The sequence below is a fragment of the Podarcis raffonei genome, chromosome 5, assembly GCF_027172205.1.
Source record: "Podarcis raffonei isolate rPodRaf1 chromosome 5, rPodRaf1.pri, whole genome shotgun sequence".
Classification (NCBI taxonomy): domain Eukaryota; kingdom Metazoa; phylum Chordata; class Lepidosauria; order Squamata; family Lacertidae; genus Podarcis; species Podarcis raffonei.
Window position 1 is genome coordinate 13,546,883 of NC_070606.1, and position 17,419 is coordinate 13,564,301.

Genomic DNA, 17,419 nt, shown 5'->3' on the forward strand with positions numbered 1-17,419 from the left:
AGCTCCCTCGGCCTGTAAAGTGAGATGAGCGCCGCAACCCCAGAGTCGTTCGCGACTGGACTTAATTGTCAGGGGTCCCTTTACCTTTAGACTTGAGTGCTAGCTATGAATCAGATGGATTATCTCTTACAAAAAAAAGAGAGGAAAAATGGATTCACTGAATGCACACACATGAAACCCCAACATATATACTCCTACTCATGTCTCTGCAAATGAAGGATGTTGAATTTTACCTTTCTTTTAGAGCTTAGAGCACATGAAGCCAACCGATGACTGCCAGATTGCTGCAGCAGCAGAAAACCGGGAAAAGAACAGATACCGAGATATCCTCCCATGTAAGGATTTGATTCTGTGGTGGTCTAGGGAGAATGCAAGGAAAATGCATGAATGAGGACAGAACGTATAATTTGCTCAATGCCAGCTCAGTTGGTTAGGGAGCCTGGTTAGTTGGTTAGAACATTTACCTGTGATTTTAAATCTTGGGCCTAGGCCTTAAGATTTTCCACTGGACAATTACAATAATTCGATTTCATTCGAATATGAGAAACCAGCTCTATAGCTCACACACAATTTACAGGTCATGTTTATATTATATATTTACTTCCTTTTGGGGTTTTTGTGTGTGGGGCTGTAACTCAATAGCACACAACAGGCTGGACTTTCAGAATGTTCTGAACCTGGTCCCTAAGGGATTTAATCTGTGTATATCCCCAGCCACACAACTAGAGAGCTGCAGCCTACCGACTTGCAGCTCTTTCTCCAGGCTCTCGTCCTGGATGGTGCTGATTTTCTGGACCCAATCCAGTCTGGCTCCAGCATGGTTTGAGACTGAAATGCCTTCAGTCAATCTGGTGGGTGACCTGCACCAAGAAACTATAGGTAGCGGGTCTCCTTGTTGATTTTCCTAGACCTCCCAGCTGTGTTTTGTATTCGGCCATGATATACTCTGTCTTGGAGGGGAATTGGGACACTATTTGCAGTGGTTCCTCTTTGTTTGTTTGTTTAGAAAAGGTGTACTCTGCCCCTTCAGTATTGTTACTTCCAAGGCAACTATCGAGACCAATGAAACAGATAAAAACAGCATCACACGGGCAAGCTGTAAACAAAGAGATACATACTTGGGATATTTTGTTAGAAAGCACCCCATGTCAGTATTGTCAGGAGCTCAGCCTACACTCGAGTAGGACCCTGGTAGAGACCCATGCCCGACTGGCATGTTCTCTCCCTCCTGGTGAATCATTCGGGAGCTTCAAAAGCTTTCTTCAGCCCGAACATCACAGCGACCGATGCCAACAGACACCGGCACACTTAGGGATCCGCAGAGTTTGCGCATCATGCGTAACAGACCTCAGCAACTCAGCATTTTGGCTAATCTACTTTATTTACATATAAACACACACGGAGCACTGCAACATGGCTCCCTCTCTCTCTAGCATCAGACAGCAAAGAGAAAAAGAACAAAGGACAATAGTCCCACCTCACGGAACACAGTAACACAAACATCCTGTCTCCGTCACTTCCCACTCTGTGGAGTCAAAACATATACCATCATTTGATAGACAACAATCCCATGACTGCAATCATGGAGCAGGAATTCTAACAAATATTTCATGGTGTAGTCTGCAGACTGCAGAGAAGGCTTAGAGGCCTGGAAGGGCTCTTCTGTATTCCTTCCTAGACGACAAAACGCGGGTTCCCCTCGGAAAGGCCGAAGGCTACATCAATGCCAGCTACATCCGCGTGCCAGTGGGCAAGGAAGAGTTCTTCTACATCTCCACCCAGGGGCCTCTGCCTTCCACCGTGAACGACTTCTGGCAAATGGTCTGGGAAAACCAATCCAATGTCATTGCCATGATAACAAGAGAAACGGAGCGAGGAACATCCAAATGCCACCGCTACTGGCCTGAGCCCCCCCAGGACACTCTAATGGATCTGAGTCAGTTTCAGCTGCGAATGAGTAACTACCAGATCCTAGATTGCTTCATCATTAGAGTGATAGAAGTTACAAAGAAACAGGTATGGCGCCCAGGTTTGCACAAGAAAGAGACTTGTCACAGATGCCAATCTTGATCTATGCACATAATGAGAATAGTGATTAATAATAATAACAATAATAAATTTTTATTTATACCCCGCCCCCACCAGCCAAGGCCGGGCTCAGGGCGGCTAACAACCAATAATAAAAACAAGTTGATTAAAATACAATTTAAAAGATTAAGATACAACATTAAAACATTAGGATGCAGCTTCTTCACAGGAGGAGAAAGGAAAAAGAAAGAGGAGGGGGGAATCAAACTGATTCTAAGCCAAAGGCCAGGTGAAACAACTCTGTCTTACAGGCCCTGCGGAAAGAAATCAGATCCCGCAGGGCCCTGATCTCAAGAGACAGAGCGTTCCACCAGGTCGGAGCCAGTGTTGAGAAGGCCCTGGCTCTGGTTGAGGCTAATCTAACTTCCTTAGGGCCTGGGACCACTAGGGTGTTGCTATATATATGGACCTTAAGGTCCTCCGTGGGGCATACCAGGAGAGCGGTCCCGTAGGTACGAGGGTCCCAGGCCATGATTAAGTTATATATGTTTGCTGAATTTTTCTTCCGTTTGCACAAGGAAAGTGATGGTTGAGCTATGTGCATCATTAGAACAGTGATTAAGCTGCCTTTCTTTGCCCAATTTTTCTTCTGTTCTGTTCAGTGATGCCAAATCAGCACAAACCTCCAGCCTGCCTGTCTGATAATATTGTTTCCAGTCTTGCGCAGGGCAAGGCATTCAATCCTCCCCTTTTGGAGGAAGCATTTTGGAAGATGTGCATTTGGAACTGTTAACGAGTTGTGTCCTGCTTTGGAACGCCTTGGCCTAAGTATGTTTCCCTGTTGCCTGTGACCTTGGCTGTTACAATGCTGTTTCAATGTTCAAGATGCTGGAATATAAGACCTCTCAGAGAGGAATCTAGTAATCCTGTCCCTTCACAGCCACCTTGTAGGTGGAAAGGGAAGAGGCCAAGACAGTGGTTGACAGATGGGGGGTGGGGTCAACATTTATTTTATTTAACAAATTAATTGTAATCAGTGCTTTTTTCTTTAAAAAATGTTTAGGGGTACTCTCATTTAGACTCAAGAAAATCAACATTTTATAGTTCACTTCAGGAAAAATAAATACAATAAATGTACAAAAGTACAAAGATTCACAAAATGTTTGGAGGTATGCGTACCCCCAGAAAAAAAGCACTGATTGTAATAAAACTTTTAAGAGGTTTACAAAAATTAAAAACAGAATACAGGGGTACCTCGGGTTAAGTACTTAATTCGTTCCGGCGGTCCGTTCTTAACCTGAAACTGTTCATAACCTGAAGCACCACTTTAGCTAATGGGGCCTCCTGCTGCTGCCGTGCCGCCGGAGCACGATTTCTTTTCTTATCCTGAAGCAAAGTTCTTTACCTGAAGCACTATTTCTGGGTTAGCAGAGTCTTAACCTGAAGCGTCTATAACCTGAAGCGTATGTAACCCGAGGTACCACTGTATTAAAATTATTATCAACAAGAGACTGTTAAAAGCAGGGCTTGCATGGGGGTTTTGTGTTGTTAGTAGCGTGAGGGGATGCAGACCAGATTTCGACTGAATTGCTTGGTTTCCCGAATTCTGATTTAAGAAGAGGGGAATCTTCCCACGACTAATTGCGTAACGGCTAGTTCTTTGACTCCTTCTGCTGCAGACACTTGAGAAGCGGTCTGTGCATCACCTCCAGTTTACATCCTGGCCAGACCACGGCACTCCCACGTCATCAAAAGATCTTGTCAAATTTGTCCGATACATGAGAAAAATCCACCAGTCAGGCCCCATCATCGCTCACTGCAGTGCTGGGATTGGAAGGAGCGGAGTGCTGCTTTGTGTGGATATTCTGTTGAGCTACATCGAAAAAGATATGCCTGTAAGTTCACTAAAATCCTCATTCCATCCTTAGCAGGCATGCTGTGTTGGGATGCTTGCTATGTGCACAATCAGTGAGAAAGGCTGAATAGACTGGTGGGAGCTGTGGTGATCTCAGAATCAAGAGTCCCAACTGTGGACTCATGGTTTTGTAGAATCACAGAATTGTAGAGTTGGAAGGGACCCCGAGTGTACAGTGATGATCTCTGTCAGGCGAGCAGCCTGATAAGCAGCGAAAGACTCTCCGTCAGTTTTATACAAGTTTATTTAAAAGAAAAACACATTCAGAGCATGGCGTTCTGCCTGCTCTCATTAATCTTAGTTCCTCAGTCTGACTCATCGTTCCTCCCCCAACAAGAAGAACGCCAAAATCCCGTCTTTCGTCTCCTTCCCTTCCGTTGCTCTCCGAGCTTTTCTAATCTCCTCGTTTTAAGACTACACGGCTGGGCTACCTCTTCCTCAGAAGATTCAGCCTCCAACACTGGCTTATCTGCTGGTTGCCTGGCAATGCCTTGACCAACTTCCAACTCTTCCTCCCCTTGGGAGCTAACTGCTTCTCCCCTGGAGAGGAGGGGCTGCAGGCTGCGCTCTCTAAAATCAGACAGACCGTTCTCATCTACAGTCAGCCTCTTCTTCACTCAGCTCAATTTCCGAGGCTGACTCTTTTGCTGAGCTCGGGGGGGGGGGAGCACGTTCCTGACACCGAGAGTCCTCTAGTTCAACCCCCTGCAATGCAGAAATCTCAGCTAAAGGATCCATGACAGATAGCCATTCAACCTCTGTTTAAAAACCTCCAAGGAACCTCGCCATTTGCCATGAACTCTCCAGGTGGCATCAGAAAGCCAAACGCTTGTCTCAGAGTTAGTTCCTTCCTAGCTAAAATGCAGGAATCAGAATACTGACCTGCCTCAGAAGAGTTCTTGCGGGGGCTGCCCCATTATTGTCAGAAGTTTGACGTGGGCCCGGGCTGCCCCCTCCTACTGGTCCCCAAGGGTGGCAAATAAGTCAGCCTTCTTTATTCCCGCAGTTTGACATCAAGCAGATAGTAACGAATTTGCGGCAACAGCGCTGTGGCATGATTCAAACCAAGGTAAGGAGATCGAGCTCAATTGTCTCCTTGCACAAACTGCACAGAGTTACCGTATTTTTCGCCCCATAGGACGCACCGGCCCAAAGGACACACCTAGTTTTTTGGGGGGGAAATGAAGGGGGGAATTATTTCCCCCCCCCCCCAGGCTAGGGGCTGGGGCAGGGGATTCCCGAGCTTCCCCCGACCCCAGCCCCCAGAACAGGCTGCTATCCGCAAGCCTAGGGAGCCCGGCAGGAAGTCGCGCCGGTCTCCCCAGGCGTGCGGATATCTGTCCCCCGAGCTTGTGGGGCTGCCCGATATCTGCCCGAAGCCCGGTGTGTCTTCTGGCCCCTCAGCTATGCATGCTCTCTTGCTTATGTGACCACTTGGATCCTGACCCAAACATTGCAAATCCCCTGAAAAGCCAAATGAATGATGTTGCAATTATGTGTTTGCATGGATATTTAATTTCCCAAGAGAGCAGGATTTCAGTTCCATTGGAATTGGACGTGATTGGATTTTTCAAAACCTGTAACTGGCCCTATATAGTAATTTTTAGAGAGCAAAAGCAAATGTTCAAAAGGGGAGGGTCTTCAGGACAACACCCTAGCAAAGGAAGAGGGGAGGTCCTGCTTGCTTTATCTTAGCAGAGTTTCCTAAACATGGGTCTCCAGCTGTTTTGGGACTACAATTCCCACCATCCCTGACCACTGGTCCTGCTAGCTAGGGATCGTGGGAGTTGTAGTCCCAAAACACCTGGAGACCCATGTTTGGGAAACCCTGATTTAGAGCCTTGGATTAGCTCAGGAAATGAAGCCTGTTATTTCTGGTTGTTGTTTCCAGGTAAGTCAGTGCAACGTCAAGTCTATCTGAGGTGAGCAGGGGCAAGCTTGCCCATCTCTCTCTCTCTGTTTGCCACACTTCTTCAGGGGGAAATACTCCTTATTTGAAGGAGAAACCTAAAACCGAAATAGTACTGTAGCAGCTGTGGGAATGTTCAGGGATGCAGGAGAGGATATATTGTCTGATTATATCCTTATCCAACTTGTGTTAACAAGTTGCACAATTTCAGCAGAGTAACATTCCCTTCTTTTAAATTTGCAGCGGCTGTGTTTGCTCAGGCTCGCTAAAGCCTCTATAATAACTTAAAGGTAAAGGTAAAGGTACCCCTGCCCGTACGGGCCAGTCTTGACAGACTCTAGGGTTGTGCGCCCATCTCACTCAAGAGGCTGGGGGCCAGCGCTGTCCGGAGACACTTCCGGGTCACATGGCCAGCGTGACATCGCTGCTCTGGCGAGCCAGAGCCGCACACGGAAACGCCGTTTACCTTCCCGCTAGTAAGCGGTCCCTATTTATCTACTTGCACCCGGGAGTGCTTTCAAACTGCTCGGTTGGCAGGCGCTGGGACCGAACAACGGGAGCGCACCCCGCTGCGGGGATTCGAACCGCCGACCTTTCGATCGGCAAGCCCTAGGCGCTGAGGCTTTTACCCACAGCGCCACCCGCATCCCTATTTTCCCCTTATTCCCTCATAAAATATAAGAGACAACACAGCCTTTTACAAAAGTATAAAAAGAGTTTACTCACATATCATTCTGTTCACAATCAGATCCCAGAAGGCAGACTTAGCTTAATGAAGTAACATACACGTGAAATCTATCTCATAAGAAGACAGTCCCTTTGTCCTCTCTTGGCTGGAAGCCAAGAGTGCATCTTTCACTCAGTAGATGTTGCTTCTTTGATGCATGTGGTGAAAGAGAGAAAGATGGCTGCCCTGCCCTGTGCTTTTGTCATTATCTGCACAGGTGAGGCCACACCCACCTCTAGTCACATGCAGAGGAAGTCTGCCCCAGCCCAGAAGGAAACAGGAAGTTTACCTGCTGGCTGGACAAACATCCCTCCCCATGTGTAAACATGTTCACTCTAGGAATGTTGTACTTGACTGCTCTTGTGTTTCACATCCTACAGCGGCAAGCATTAGCCAAGCGATTGTCCCCACTGAATAGTCTCTCTCTCATCTGCTTGCATTAGGAATGGTGGCTTCTAATCCGTTGCTTTGCAAAGAGAACTATAAATACGAGAGTAATACAGGTAGAAAAGAAAGTAGGCTTTGGCTCAAGGTTATGCCAAGTTTGTGCTGCAACACATTCCTTGAGTCTTTGCAGACTCAGCGATGAAATAATTCTGCTCTGGGAAAGAGGGGGGAGACTCGGATTGTCCCAGAGCCAGAACATTCACGAGCCTAGCAAGTTTTCTCTGTCTTTCATCCTGTGATGAGGAATATAACTGGCTGTTTCCTTCTTCATGCCCAGGAGCAGTATATGTTTTGCTACGAACTAGCTCTTGAAGTCTTGAAGAACATTCAGAGCACGAATTCCTAGCCAGCGCAATAAGCAAAGCCACGCTGCCGCCACCTGTCTCAGATCCGCCTTGTTACTTGAAACTCTTTCCATCGAGATGGCCATGAGAGGTGCTGTACAAGTGGGGATTTTTTTTTTTTCCTGTTTCAGGGCTTGACAAACGTGGATTTCTAAAGCTTTATGCAGGCAAAGTTGACACAGTGGGTGTAGACAAATGTCTGGTAACTAGCCATAAAAAAATCTGCTTGCAACTGAATTCAGTTCTGCTAGTATTTGTAATTTGTAATGGTTTGGGCTTAATTGGCTGCGTGGCTCTGTCCCTCGGATGAATGGCAGCTGGAAGGTAGTAGACTTTAAGCCACACAGGACCTTGCTGTCTTCACCCACCTGAAAAAGAGGGGGGGAGGCCTGTGTTTTGAATAGAGGTGGCTTGTTTCCAATGGCAATGCCCCCCCCATTCTCATTCAAGCTAGAGAAGTATGACTTCTCAAACCCAGGCTTCCTTGGCTGCTTCGCTTTATCACTGGTGATAGGACATGGCCTTTAAGTAGAAGATGAAACTCGCAGAGAAAGTGTTTTAGCAGTTGCAGGAGACAACGTTTTTGTCACCAGGACTGTGAAATGACAGGCACCTCATCTTTTAATCCAGTGTGTTTTGATTCAAGAAAAGGTAGTGGCTGGCTGGCTGGCTGGTTTTTAATAACAGAATGGCCATGTATGTATGCATCTAGTACACTAGACTTCTGAAATTTAGCTGCCCAACTAGAATGGCTTCTGCAGGGAATCTGTGATGCAGCCCTTTGGATAAAATGAGAGGTTGCCAGGTTTGCATTGGAGCCATTCATGTTCTTACTCTCCCTGCAAAAACCCATGCCCTGAAATTTCAACACAGTTTTCAAAGGGAGTATGAATTGTCGTGAAGGAACGAGCACAGTTTTGTACACAATGTAAGTAAGGTGTGCTAAGGAGAATGGTGCAAGTGCCATTTCTGACTGAGCCAGAGTTTCCAAACTTGCAGCCGGTATCTGTAAAAGCTGCCTGATCCCCAAGTCAGCAGTAAAAAGCTACAGCTTTTGCCACTCTCCACACATCTCAAGTTACATGTTTTTTCCCCCTACATGCCAAGTCAATCTCTGGGATGGAAATTTTTAATAATCACGAAGCAACCCTCCGAACCTATCTAACTTCTCCATGTCTATAATCTCGTGATAGATGAAATGAACTCGCTTCATCGCTGTCCATTGGCCATGTTGGTAAGGACTGATGGGAATCCAAAACATCTGGAAGGCACCAGGTTGGCTATCCTAATGCAATCCATGACATCTTTCTGGTGTGCCTTACAGTGAAATTACCCATCACAAGAGAAATCTGGGTGATCAACCCCAGGTCTCCCTCCCAACACTGTATGGCTGGGGGCATTTGCCTGGGAGAATTAGCAGGCTCACTCAGCCATTTAAGATCATCCCCCAGCTGTGCTCCAAACTCAGGGGGGAAATGGCCCGGCCGGGGGCATCTGCTGGGGAGAATTGGCAGGTGCAGGAGAGCCCTAGTCTGCTGATTCTCTCATGCCTGTGGGTTTGGTACCAAACTTTTGCCAGGGTGATGCCTTTACGGGAGAGATGTTTCGGAAGCAGACTGCCTAGAGAAAGGTCACCTCCTTTTAGAAATAGGCAGTATACACAGTTAAGTGTGGGAATGTTCAGGGAGACAGGAGAGGATGGCTATATTGTTTATTGTTGCGCTAGCAAGTTCCTTTACTTAGCAGAGTTTCACATCCCCCTTTTAAACACACAGCAGATAGCTGGTTGCAAGCTTCTGTAAGCCTCTCACTATTAGGTTCCTGGTAAGTTCCCTTAATATCCCTCGTAAAAGAATAAAGACACCACAGTCTTATTCATAAGTAAATAAAAAAAGTTTACATACATCTGGCAGGGCACAGCGTGATCCCTGAAGGCAGACTTAGTTACAAAGTATATACATGTGGGGGACGCGGGTGGCGCTGTGGGTTAAACCACAGAGCCTAGGACTTGCCAATCAGAAGGTCGGCAGTTCAAATCCTGTGACAGGGTGAGCTCCCTGCTCCTGCCAACCTAGCAGTTCAAAAGCATGTCAAAGTGCAAGTAGATAAATAGGTACCGCTCCGGTGGGAAGGTAAACAGTGTTTCCGTGCGCTGCTCTGGTTCGTCAGAAGTGGCTTAGTTATGCTGGCCACATGACCTGGAAGCTGTATGCTGGCTCCCTCGGCCAATAAAGCGAGATGAGCATCGCAACCCCAGTGTCGGCCACGACTAGACCTAATGGTCAGGGATACCTTTACCTTTACTATATACATGTGGAGCTATCCCATATGGGGAGAATCCCAGTGTCTTCTGTTGGCTAGAAGCCAACAGAGCATCTCTAGCTGAAAAGCTGCTCCAACGACGGAATAAGTCAAAAAGAGAGAGAGAGTGCTACGTGCTTTGTCCTTTTTGTTACTTGGACAGGTAAGGTCACACCCACCTCTAGTCACATGCAAAGGAAGTATGCCCCAGCCAGGAGGAAACAGGAAGTTTTTGACTGGCTGGACTAAACATTCCCCCGCATGTCCACTCTAGGAAAACAAGGAATGTTGTACTTGACTGCTACTTATGTATCGCATCCCACATTAAGAGTTTCAGCGTAGACTTTTGCCTGCAATACTGCACCTTACTCTGCAAAATGGTAATAAATAGCTTGTGTTTAAATCACAACCTGGTACAAGAAGACCAAGACCATCAAACACAGCCAAATGTTCCTCATGATCAAATTGTTCCACTATAATGAACAGAGCTGAAGAGGCCTGCACTCCCACTGGCCAGAAGTAGTTCAGGGTTTTGACGTAAGTATCGCCTTAAATGATGCAGAACTTCATTTAAGGTAAAACATATAGGTAGGGACTGATGTACTTCCTGCCTGTGGGTGGACCAATAGAGTTTTTTAAGTTTATGAGTTGCTTTTCCTTCCTTTCCATTCTTTTCTTCTGTGTTTTTATTAGCCAAATTTAGCTGCAGAAATATTACATTACAAGGTTGTATACATATTGAATGTCATATTTAAAACTGCATACATGGGACAAATTATTTGTACCAGTTTGATTCAAAACAGTTTGCGAATGAAAACGTTTACCAACTTTTGCTCAATTATGGTCTCCAAGACTACTGAATACGACCCCATTGATCTTATGCAGACACGATAAACTAAAGATTCATGTTATTATTATTTTTTAACTCATAGCCCATCTTTCCACATGTTTGAATGAAAAAAAATATTAAAATAAGCAACCTTTAAGTGCAAAAGCATGATTCCCATTTCAGTTTGAAAGACTCTGGCCCCAGCTATAGCTTACATTCAGCAACATGATTTGACTCACAAGAAAATTAAGAACAGAGGCTTTAGATTTTAGACTGAAGAACAGAATTTTACCCATTGCAGTTATTTTTGTGGGCCGCAGCTCAGAAGACACATCTCAGAAGACACAACCTCTGCTGCTTGGTCTATGTATACAACGGATGAAAAACTGCGCCAGAGTTTTGAGAATGAACTGTGCAACTTTTGACACACCATTTTAAATGCTTTCTTGCCTTAAAACCTAAAAAAAAAGCAACTCTCTGCACAAAGGAAATTAATACAACTTGACACAGGTGATGGATCTTATTGGTATGCTAGAGTTTGCTGTTTTACTTTTAGAGGGTGGTTTAAACATGTCAAATGCATTCGAAACCACGGTCCCCGACTGCAGTCCACTTATCCCGCTCTGGGTTTTACCAGCATTTTTCTGCGTGTCTAGGTCAGGCTATAGTTCTTGGGGGAAGAAAAGACCCCAACCTGGTCCTGCAAGAGCAGGTTGTGCTTTTTATGTATTTACGTAGCACGATTTCAGGGCAAGTATGTAATACTTCCTTTTCCATTTGGAGCTAGGAGGGAAGATAGTAGCTGTATGCCATTCAAATAAATGCAGCTGTTTTTCAACCCTAGCACCAGACTTTTCGGAGTCCCCTCTGGTTCCAGCCTTCAGCTGCTTCTATAAGAACTGTTATGACTGCAATAGTACAAGACACTCCAAAAAGAGCACTTCTTCTTGGGTGCTGTTATGTACTGAGTTGAATAGGATCCAAAATGCAGCAGTCTGATTGGTCCTAGAACAATAGGATCCAAAATGCAGCAGTCTGATTGATCCTAGAAAAATAGGATTCAGAATGCAACAGTCTGATTGGTCCTAGAACAATGCAGCAGTATGATTGGTCAGCAGGAGTCACCCAATCCAGCTCCAGGTGGAAGTGAATCCACAACCTGATTGGCCTACAGGAGAATCCCAGAATTAGCCAATCACGTGGGGCCCATTGTGTAAATAATGTATATAAAGCAGATATTGTGGGGGAACTTCCATCCCTCCTCACCACTATGAGCTAAATAAAGAGCATGAAATCCACTCTCGACTCTGAGTATATTTCAGGTGCTAACAACTAGGCCAAGTTAATGCATTTGCGTTTTGAGGCCCCCAACCCCCCCTTGTAAATAACTTCACACAGACACAAATTTTAGTTTAAGTTATTGGGCAAATTTTGGCCAAAGATGATCGGTACTGGTTTAGGCATTGGCTATAGACTATAACTGACTCCACCTCTCTGGCTGGTAGTCTGAAAGGGTAAATACAAACGAGGTAGCAACATCGATGAAGACCGACCGAAGCTCACCCTGGGGTTCCTGTGGTCCTGGCATGGCCCTAGCCCCTCAAGCAGACTTCGGACGAGAACCAGAACCCCCAGATTCCTTTACCGGAATATCCTTTTCCAGGAGGGGCAGGTGATGGCCGCACCTCCCCTCCCACACATTCCAATAAGCCAACGCCTAACCGCCAAACCTTATAAGTTGTGATAATTGCGGTGGGGAGCTGGGCGGAAACCAAGTGGCCAAAGCCAATCTGCCAAATGGAAAAATTCCTACCCAGCCCCTCTTCCAAAACAGGCGACCCAAACCAAAGCAAGGCCAGAGCAACACAGCTTAGCAACAAAATAGGGGGACATTTATGGGGAACAAGATGGCCGCCACCATTGAGAACTGCCATTGTCTCCCCAAATGCCCAGGAACAACACTGTGTCTAGCCATTCTGAGGAAAAAATCAAAATGGCGGCTGCCAAACACAGCAGCACAAAAGGTGTTTATTGAGGGGGAAACGCCGCCAAATTGATGCCTCAGAACAAAAGAAATGGAAATGAGTAAAATCTGAAACAACCTAGGCTTTCTGCAGTGAAAATGTGGAGTCAGAGTGATTGAGGAAAAAATGAACATATTCTACAGCCCTATAATGACTCTGCGATTGGGAGTGCAAGGCTCCCAAAAAAATGTACATACACTTCTGTGGATGTGGCCTTTTGAGACCACAACAAATAAAAGTATAGCAAAGATTTGGAGGCTGTCATCACACAAAAAAAACAAAAAGGGGGGGCAGGTGTCCAGCAAGGCAAGTGCCCCAAATTGCGTCGCACTGCCACATATACAGAGCCCAGGGATCACGCCACCTCACATGATTGGCCAAAATAGCCTGGCGTGATCCCTGGGCAGAGGGGGGGAAAGGCTAACTACGCCCCTAACAATTTTAACACTGCCGGATCGCCTCTGGGGCCCACGTGCAACCAGGATCCTCAGTGAGAAGGATCCCATTTCTTTCCTTGGTCACCATCTGATCAAGATCCTAAGGACAGTCAGGGACGTAAGGACAGCCTAAGGTCAGTTCCTGAGTCGTAGAATGGGTGTGTGGGAAAAGCCCTGCAATTCTTCCCAGAGATCCCCTTATGATCATAGCTGTCAACTTACAGATTTGAAAATAAGGGACCAGCAGCCTCGAAAATAAGGGATCAGCAGCCAAAATAAGGGATTTTAGTCAACCAGCTCCTTTCCTTTCCCCCATAACAGTCAATTGAAGGAGCCTCCAAAACAAATCCAAAAGCCCCCCCCCCATGAGACCGCCTTTCCTTCCCCCCACACCATGTGCCCCAGCTCCAGACAGACCTTTTCCCCGGCATGAGTGAGTGGGCCGTCGATGACGTATCCATCTGATTCCGAGCACAGGTATGTTCAATTTCTGAGCCCCTCCAAGCAAAAGGCAGAAAGCCTAGCCAGCAGCCAAACGAAGCCTCAAGCTGTGGTTTCCACAGCGCAGCAACCCGGCAAAGGGGATACAGCAAGGAAAACCACCGTCACCTCTCCGCTGGGAAGCGCTGAGCAAAGGCGAGTCCCCAGGCAACGCAGCCGATTTGATCGGCACAAGGCCTGCAAGCTCCACCCCCCCCAGTCATTCTTAGACTCCTTATTGGGTGAGCAACGCGGCCAAGCAACACAGTTGGAGCCTCCCTCCTCCCTGGCCGGCGGGGAGGGAGGGAGAGGAGCTGCTTCCTTTGAAACCCGGGAAATTTACGGGACATCATCAATAAGGGACAGCAGCGGGAAACGGCGCTGGGATAAGGGACTGTCCCACCAAATAAGGGACGGTTGACAGCTATGCTTATGATGTGATGTGAGCCCCAGGAGTAGGGAACACCCTGCTGCAATTATAAGCATCAGCTTGACTCTTCTCCAAAGAATGTGAGTTTCAAGCCAAGACATTTTAAAAAGTGACAAAAGAAAGAAAGCAAAACGAACAGGTCCTGAAAATACAAGAATGAAACAGAAGGCAGGCAAAAGAAGTTTGGCGCAAGCAAGCAAAGAACATAGCGCTCTGAAATGCATCACCGCTCCTTGTACTAAGGAAAGAAAAGGATTGTAGGATCGTAAAGCTGGAACGGACCCTGATGGTCATCTAGCCTGCGATGTGGGAATTTCGGCCCTAGCATCACGACAGCTTGCCATCCAACCCCTGCTTAAGAACCTCTCCGAGGAAGGAGAGTCCAAGGAAGGGAGCAAGTAGTTTTGAAAGGTCCTTTGAGCCTGCAAGCAAAGCTCTGGTCAAGGAACGAGGCTCAACGGTTGTCAACAATTATTGATTGGTTCTCCCCCCCCCTTTTTTGTTTTGTTTTGTTACTGTTCTTTGCTGCATCAAGACAGAACTTGCCATTTTGCTAGGAGAAGGAAACTGAAAGCCTGTGGACTCGAGGAGGCTGCATGGCAGATGCTTAGTCTCCCTTTTTGCTAACTGGATGCCTGATGTCAATAATAATAATAATAATAATAATAATAATAATAATAATAATAAATTTTATTTATACCCCACCCTCCCCAGCCAAAGCCGGGCTCAGGGAGGCTAACACCAGTAAAATTACAGTAAAAACATAATAAAGGTAAAGGTAAAGAGTCTAAGTTCTCCAAAGGACCACAGACCCTGGGACCCCATGAGCTCTTGCAGAGAGAGGGGGAGGCACCCAACTTTTGTAACAATATATGGTATAAACCAGGCACACCCAAACTCAGCCCTCCAGCTGTTTTGGGACTACAACTCCCATCATCCCTAGCTAACAGGACCAGTGGTCAGGGATGATGGGAATTGTAGTCCCAAAACAACTGGAGGGTGGCGTTTGGTAAACTTTAAAGTCCCCAGTTACTTCATGGACCACCAGGTGTCACTGTTCCCTTACATGTCTTACAGTGCCCAACCAGCTGAGCTGCTTTTTCCCTGACCACCACCAGCTAAAGAGAGAGGGTTGTATGTTGGTGGGAGGAATATTATTGCTCCTGCTCAGCTGCCGCTTAATGGGAACCACTCCATCAAGCAGCAGTGGAGAGAGAGAGAAGCTGGGCTGTTCCATCACTTCTGCAAAAAGGCCTACAGTCATAACTCAAGTTGCATTTGCTTCACGTTGCATTTTTTTCAGGTTACGAACGCAGCAAACCCGGAAGTGTTTGCTTCCGGTGTGATAGGAATTTTGAGGTCTTAGATATATGGTAATGTTCATAACCGCACATACATAGACTTCCCTCTGTCAGCGAACCGACCTCATGGGATTCCTGTGATTGCAAAACTTGGTCTTGAGATTCTTTCCAAAAAGCTCCCTCGAGAAATCTGCCTCTGTGCCCTTACTGGGTAGCAGGAGTTCCCACAGTGCCAGACTGGGCACCAGGAAGGATGTTCCCTTCACATCAGCATAGAAATTATGCTGCGGGTAGGGTTGGGAGAATCCTGGTTTACAACATTGTGATATATCGCCAGCTAAACATCATATGTGGGACACTGGTGGCATTGTGGGTTAAACCACAGAGCCTAGGGCTTGCCGTGACGGGGTGAGCTCCTGTTGCTCGGTCCCAGCTCCTGCCCACCTAGCAGTTCAAAAGCACGTCAAAGTGCAAGTAGATAAATAGGTACTGCTCCAGCGGGAAGGTAAATGGCGTTTCCGTGCGCTGCTCTAGGTCGCCTGAAGCGGCTTAGTCATGCTGTCTACATGACCCGGAAGCTGTACGCTGGCTCCCTCGACCAGTAAAGCGAGATGAGTGCCGCAACCCCAGAGTCATCCACGACTGGACCTAATGGTCAGGGGTACCTTTACCTTTAAACATCATATATACTGATATATCATGATGTCAGATATAAGGATGGAGCAACATAGTTTTGGATGATAAATCGCCCAGCCCTAACACACATAATGATTCACGATCTATTGCCAGTCATGAAACCAATATCAGTATATGGACTTTTAACCGGTTTTGGATGATATATCAATATATCACCCAGCCAGCGTTCCCCCCCCCCCCCGGGATTTCTCAAGGGTACTTTTTTTTTTTTTTGCTGAAAGGAAAGTGCTGGTTTAAAGTGTGGCACTTGCTGTAACAACTTCATGGTGTGTAGCAGCACCTCTTTCTAGAAGAAAAGCACTGCACCAGGCCCTAATTGTGGGTTGAAAGTAGTGTTCATTGCTCACCTGTACCCCTGGTTGGCATCCGTCTGTCACGGGAGACGAAGGAAGAATGTGCCTTCGGAGGTAAAGTCAAACTGTCATTTGTTGACATTTGTAAGGATTGTGTACAGTACCATCTACAAGTTGGGCTCCCCAACTTATTTTAAAGCCTTCAAAAAGTACAGTGGTACCTCAGGTTAAGTACTTAATTCATTCTGGAGGTCTGTACTTAACCTGAAATTGTTCTTAACCTGAAGCACCACTTTAGCTAATGGGGCCTCCTGCTGCTGCCGCGCCGCCGGAGCACGATTTCTGTTCTCATCCTGAAGCAAAGTTCTTAACCTGAAGCACTATTTCTGGGTTAGTGGAGTCTGCAACCTGAAGCGTATGTAACCTGAAGCGTATGTAACCTGAGGTACCACCGTAGTTGCTACATTTTTCTATATTGCACTGGTCACTGAAGTGTGGAAGTCTGGTCTTGGGCAAGCAATGATAGAAACTTAGACTGAGGAGCTTCTGGAAAGGCTGTGGTTAGCTGTTCTCAAAGTCTCATGAAGGAGGCAAAGTTCGTGTGTGTGTGTGTGTGTGTGTGTGTGTTCACACGCTTGGCTGCCTGTTGTCCCCAGCACCTGTCTCCAATTACTGAGAATGACAAGCCACAGCTCTGATTGAACCGCGTACATCTAAACGAGATCATTTGTCTTCATCATCTCTGCCCATCCTTCAATGCCTTGACAGCAGTCTCTCATTGGAAGATAATAAGACCCATTATTGCTTAGAGGAGGAATAATGTATCGCAGGCCCCGCACAGAGCCTTTGGGAGCAATTTGTATTCATTAACGTTCTTGCAAATTAACTTTCACTGATTAATATGTAAGTGTGACAGGCATGCTGGTTGGGCTGCTTGAGCTGGCGAGAGGAGTCTGCTTGCGTCCATCCCAGTTGTTCGTAAAACAAAAAAGAAAGCTGATACAAAAGGAAACCACATACCTATCTAGAGCTGCCTCTTCAGCTATCTGGGTCTTGTGGCCAGCGTGATTAAGCCGCTTCTGGTAAACCAGAGCAGTGCACAGAAACGCCGTTTACCTTCCTGCCAGAGCGGTACCTATTTATCTACTTTATTTATCAAAGTGTGACGTGCTTTCGAACTGCTAGGTTGGCAGGAGCTTGGACCAAACAACTGGAGCTCACCTGATCAGCAAGTCCTAGGTTCTGTGGTTTAACCAAC

The 17,419-nt window shown here is 46.5% G+C and overlaps 1 protein-coding gene across 10 annotated transcripts in view; it reads left to right on the top strand.

The window, feature by feature from the left end:
- PTPN20 (protein tyrosine phosphatase non-receptor type 20) overlaps nt 1-7,607 on the top strand; it is a 24,448-nt gene extending 16,841 nt beyond the window's left edge. For 9 of the 10 annotated variants that reach the window (XM_053387910.1, XM_053387915.1, XM_053387914.1 and 6 more), the window contains 5 exons: nt 245-335; nt 1,679-2,016; nt 3,708-3,923; nt 4,950-5,012; nt 7,304-7,607. In XM_053387910.1, the coding sequence (XP_053243885.1) occupies nt 245-335; nt 1,679-2,016; nt 3,708-3,923; nt 4,950-5,012; nt 7,304-7,372 (777 nt within the window). In that variant the 3' untranslated portion in view covers nt 7,373-7,607. Of the gene's footprint in view, nt 1-244; nt 336-1,678; nt 2,017-3,707; nt 3,924-4,949; nt 5,013-6,959; nt 7,083-7,303 lie in introns of all 10 variants that reach the window. The other variant, XR_008330393.1, reaches the window with a different exon arrangement.
- Nucleotides 7,608-17,419: the final 9,812 nt, after the last annotated feature.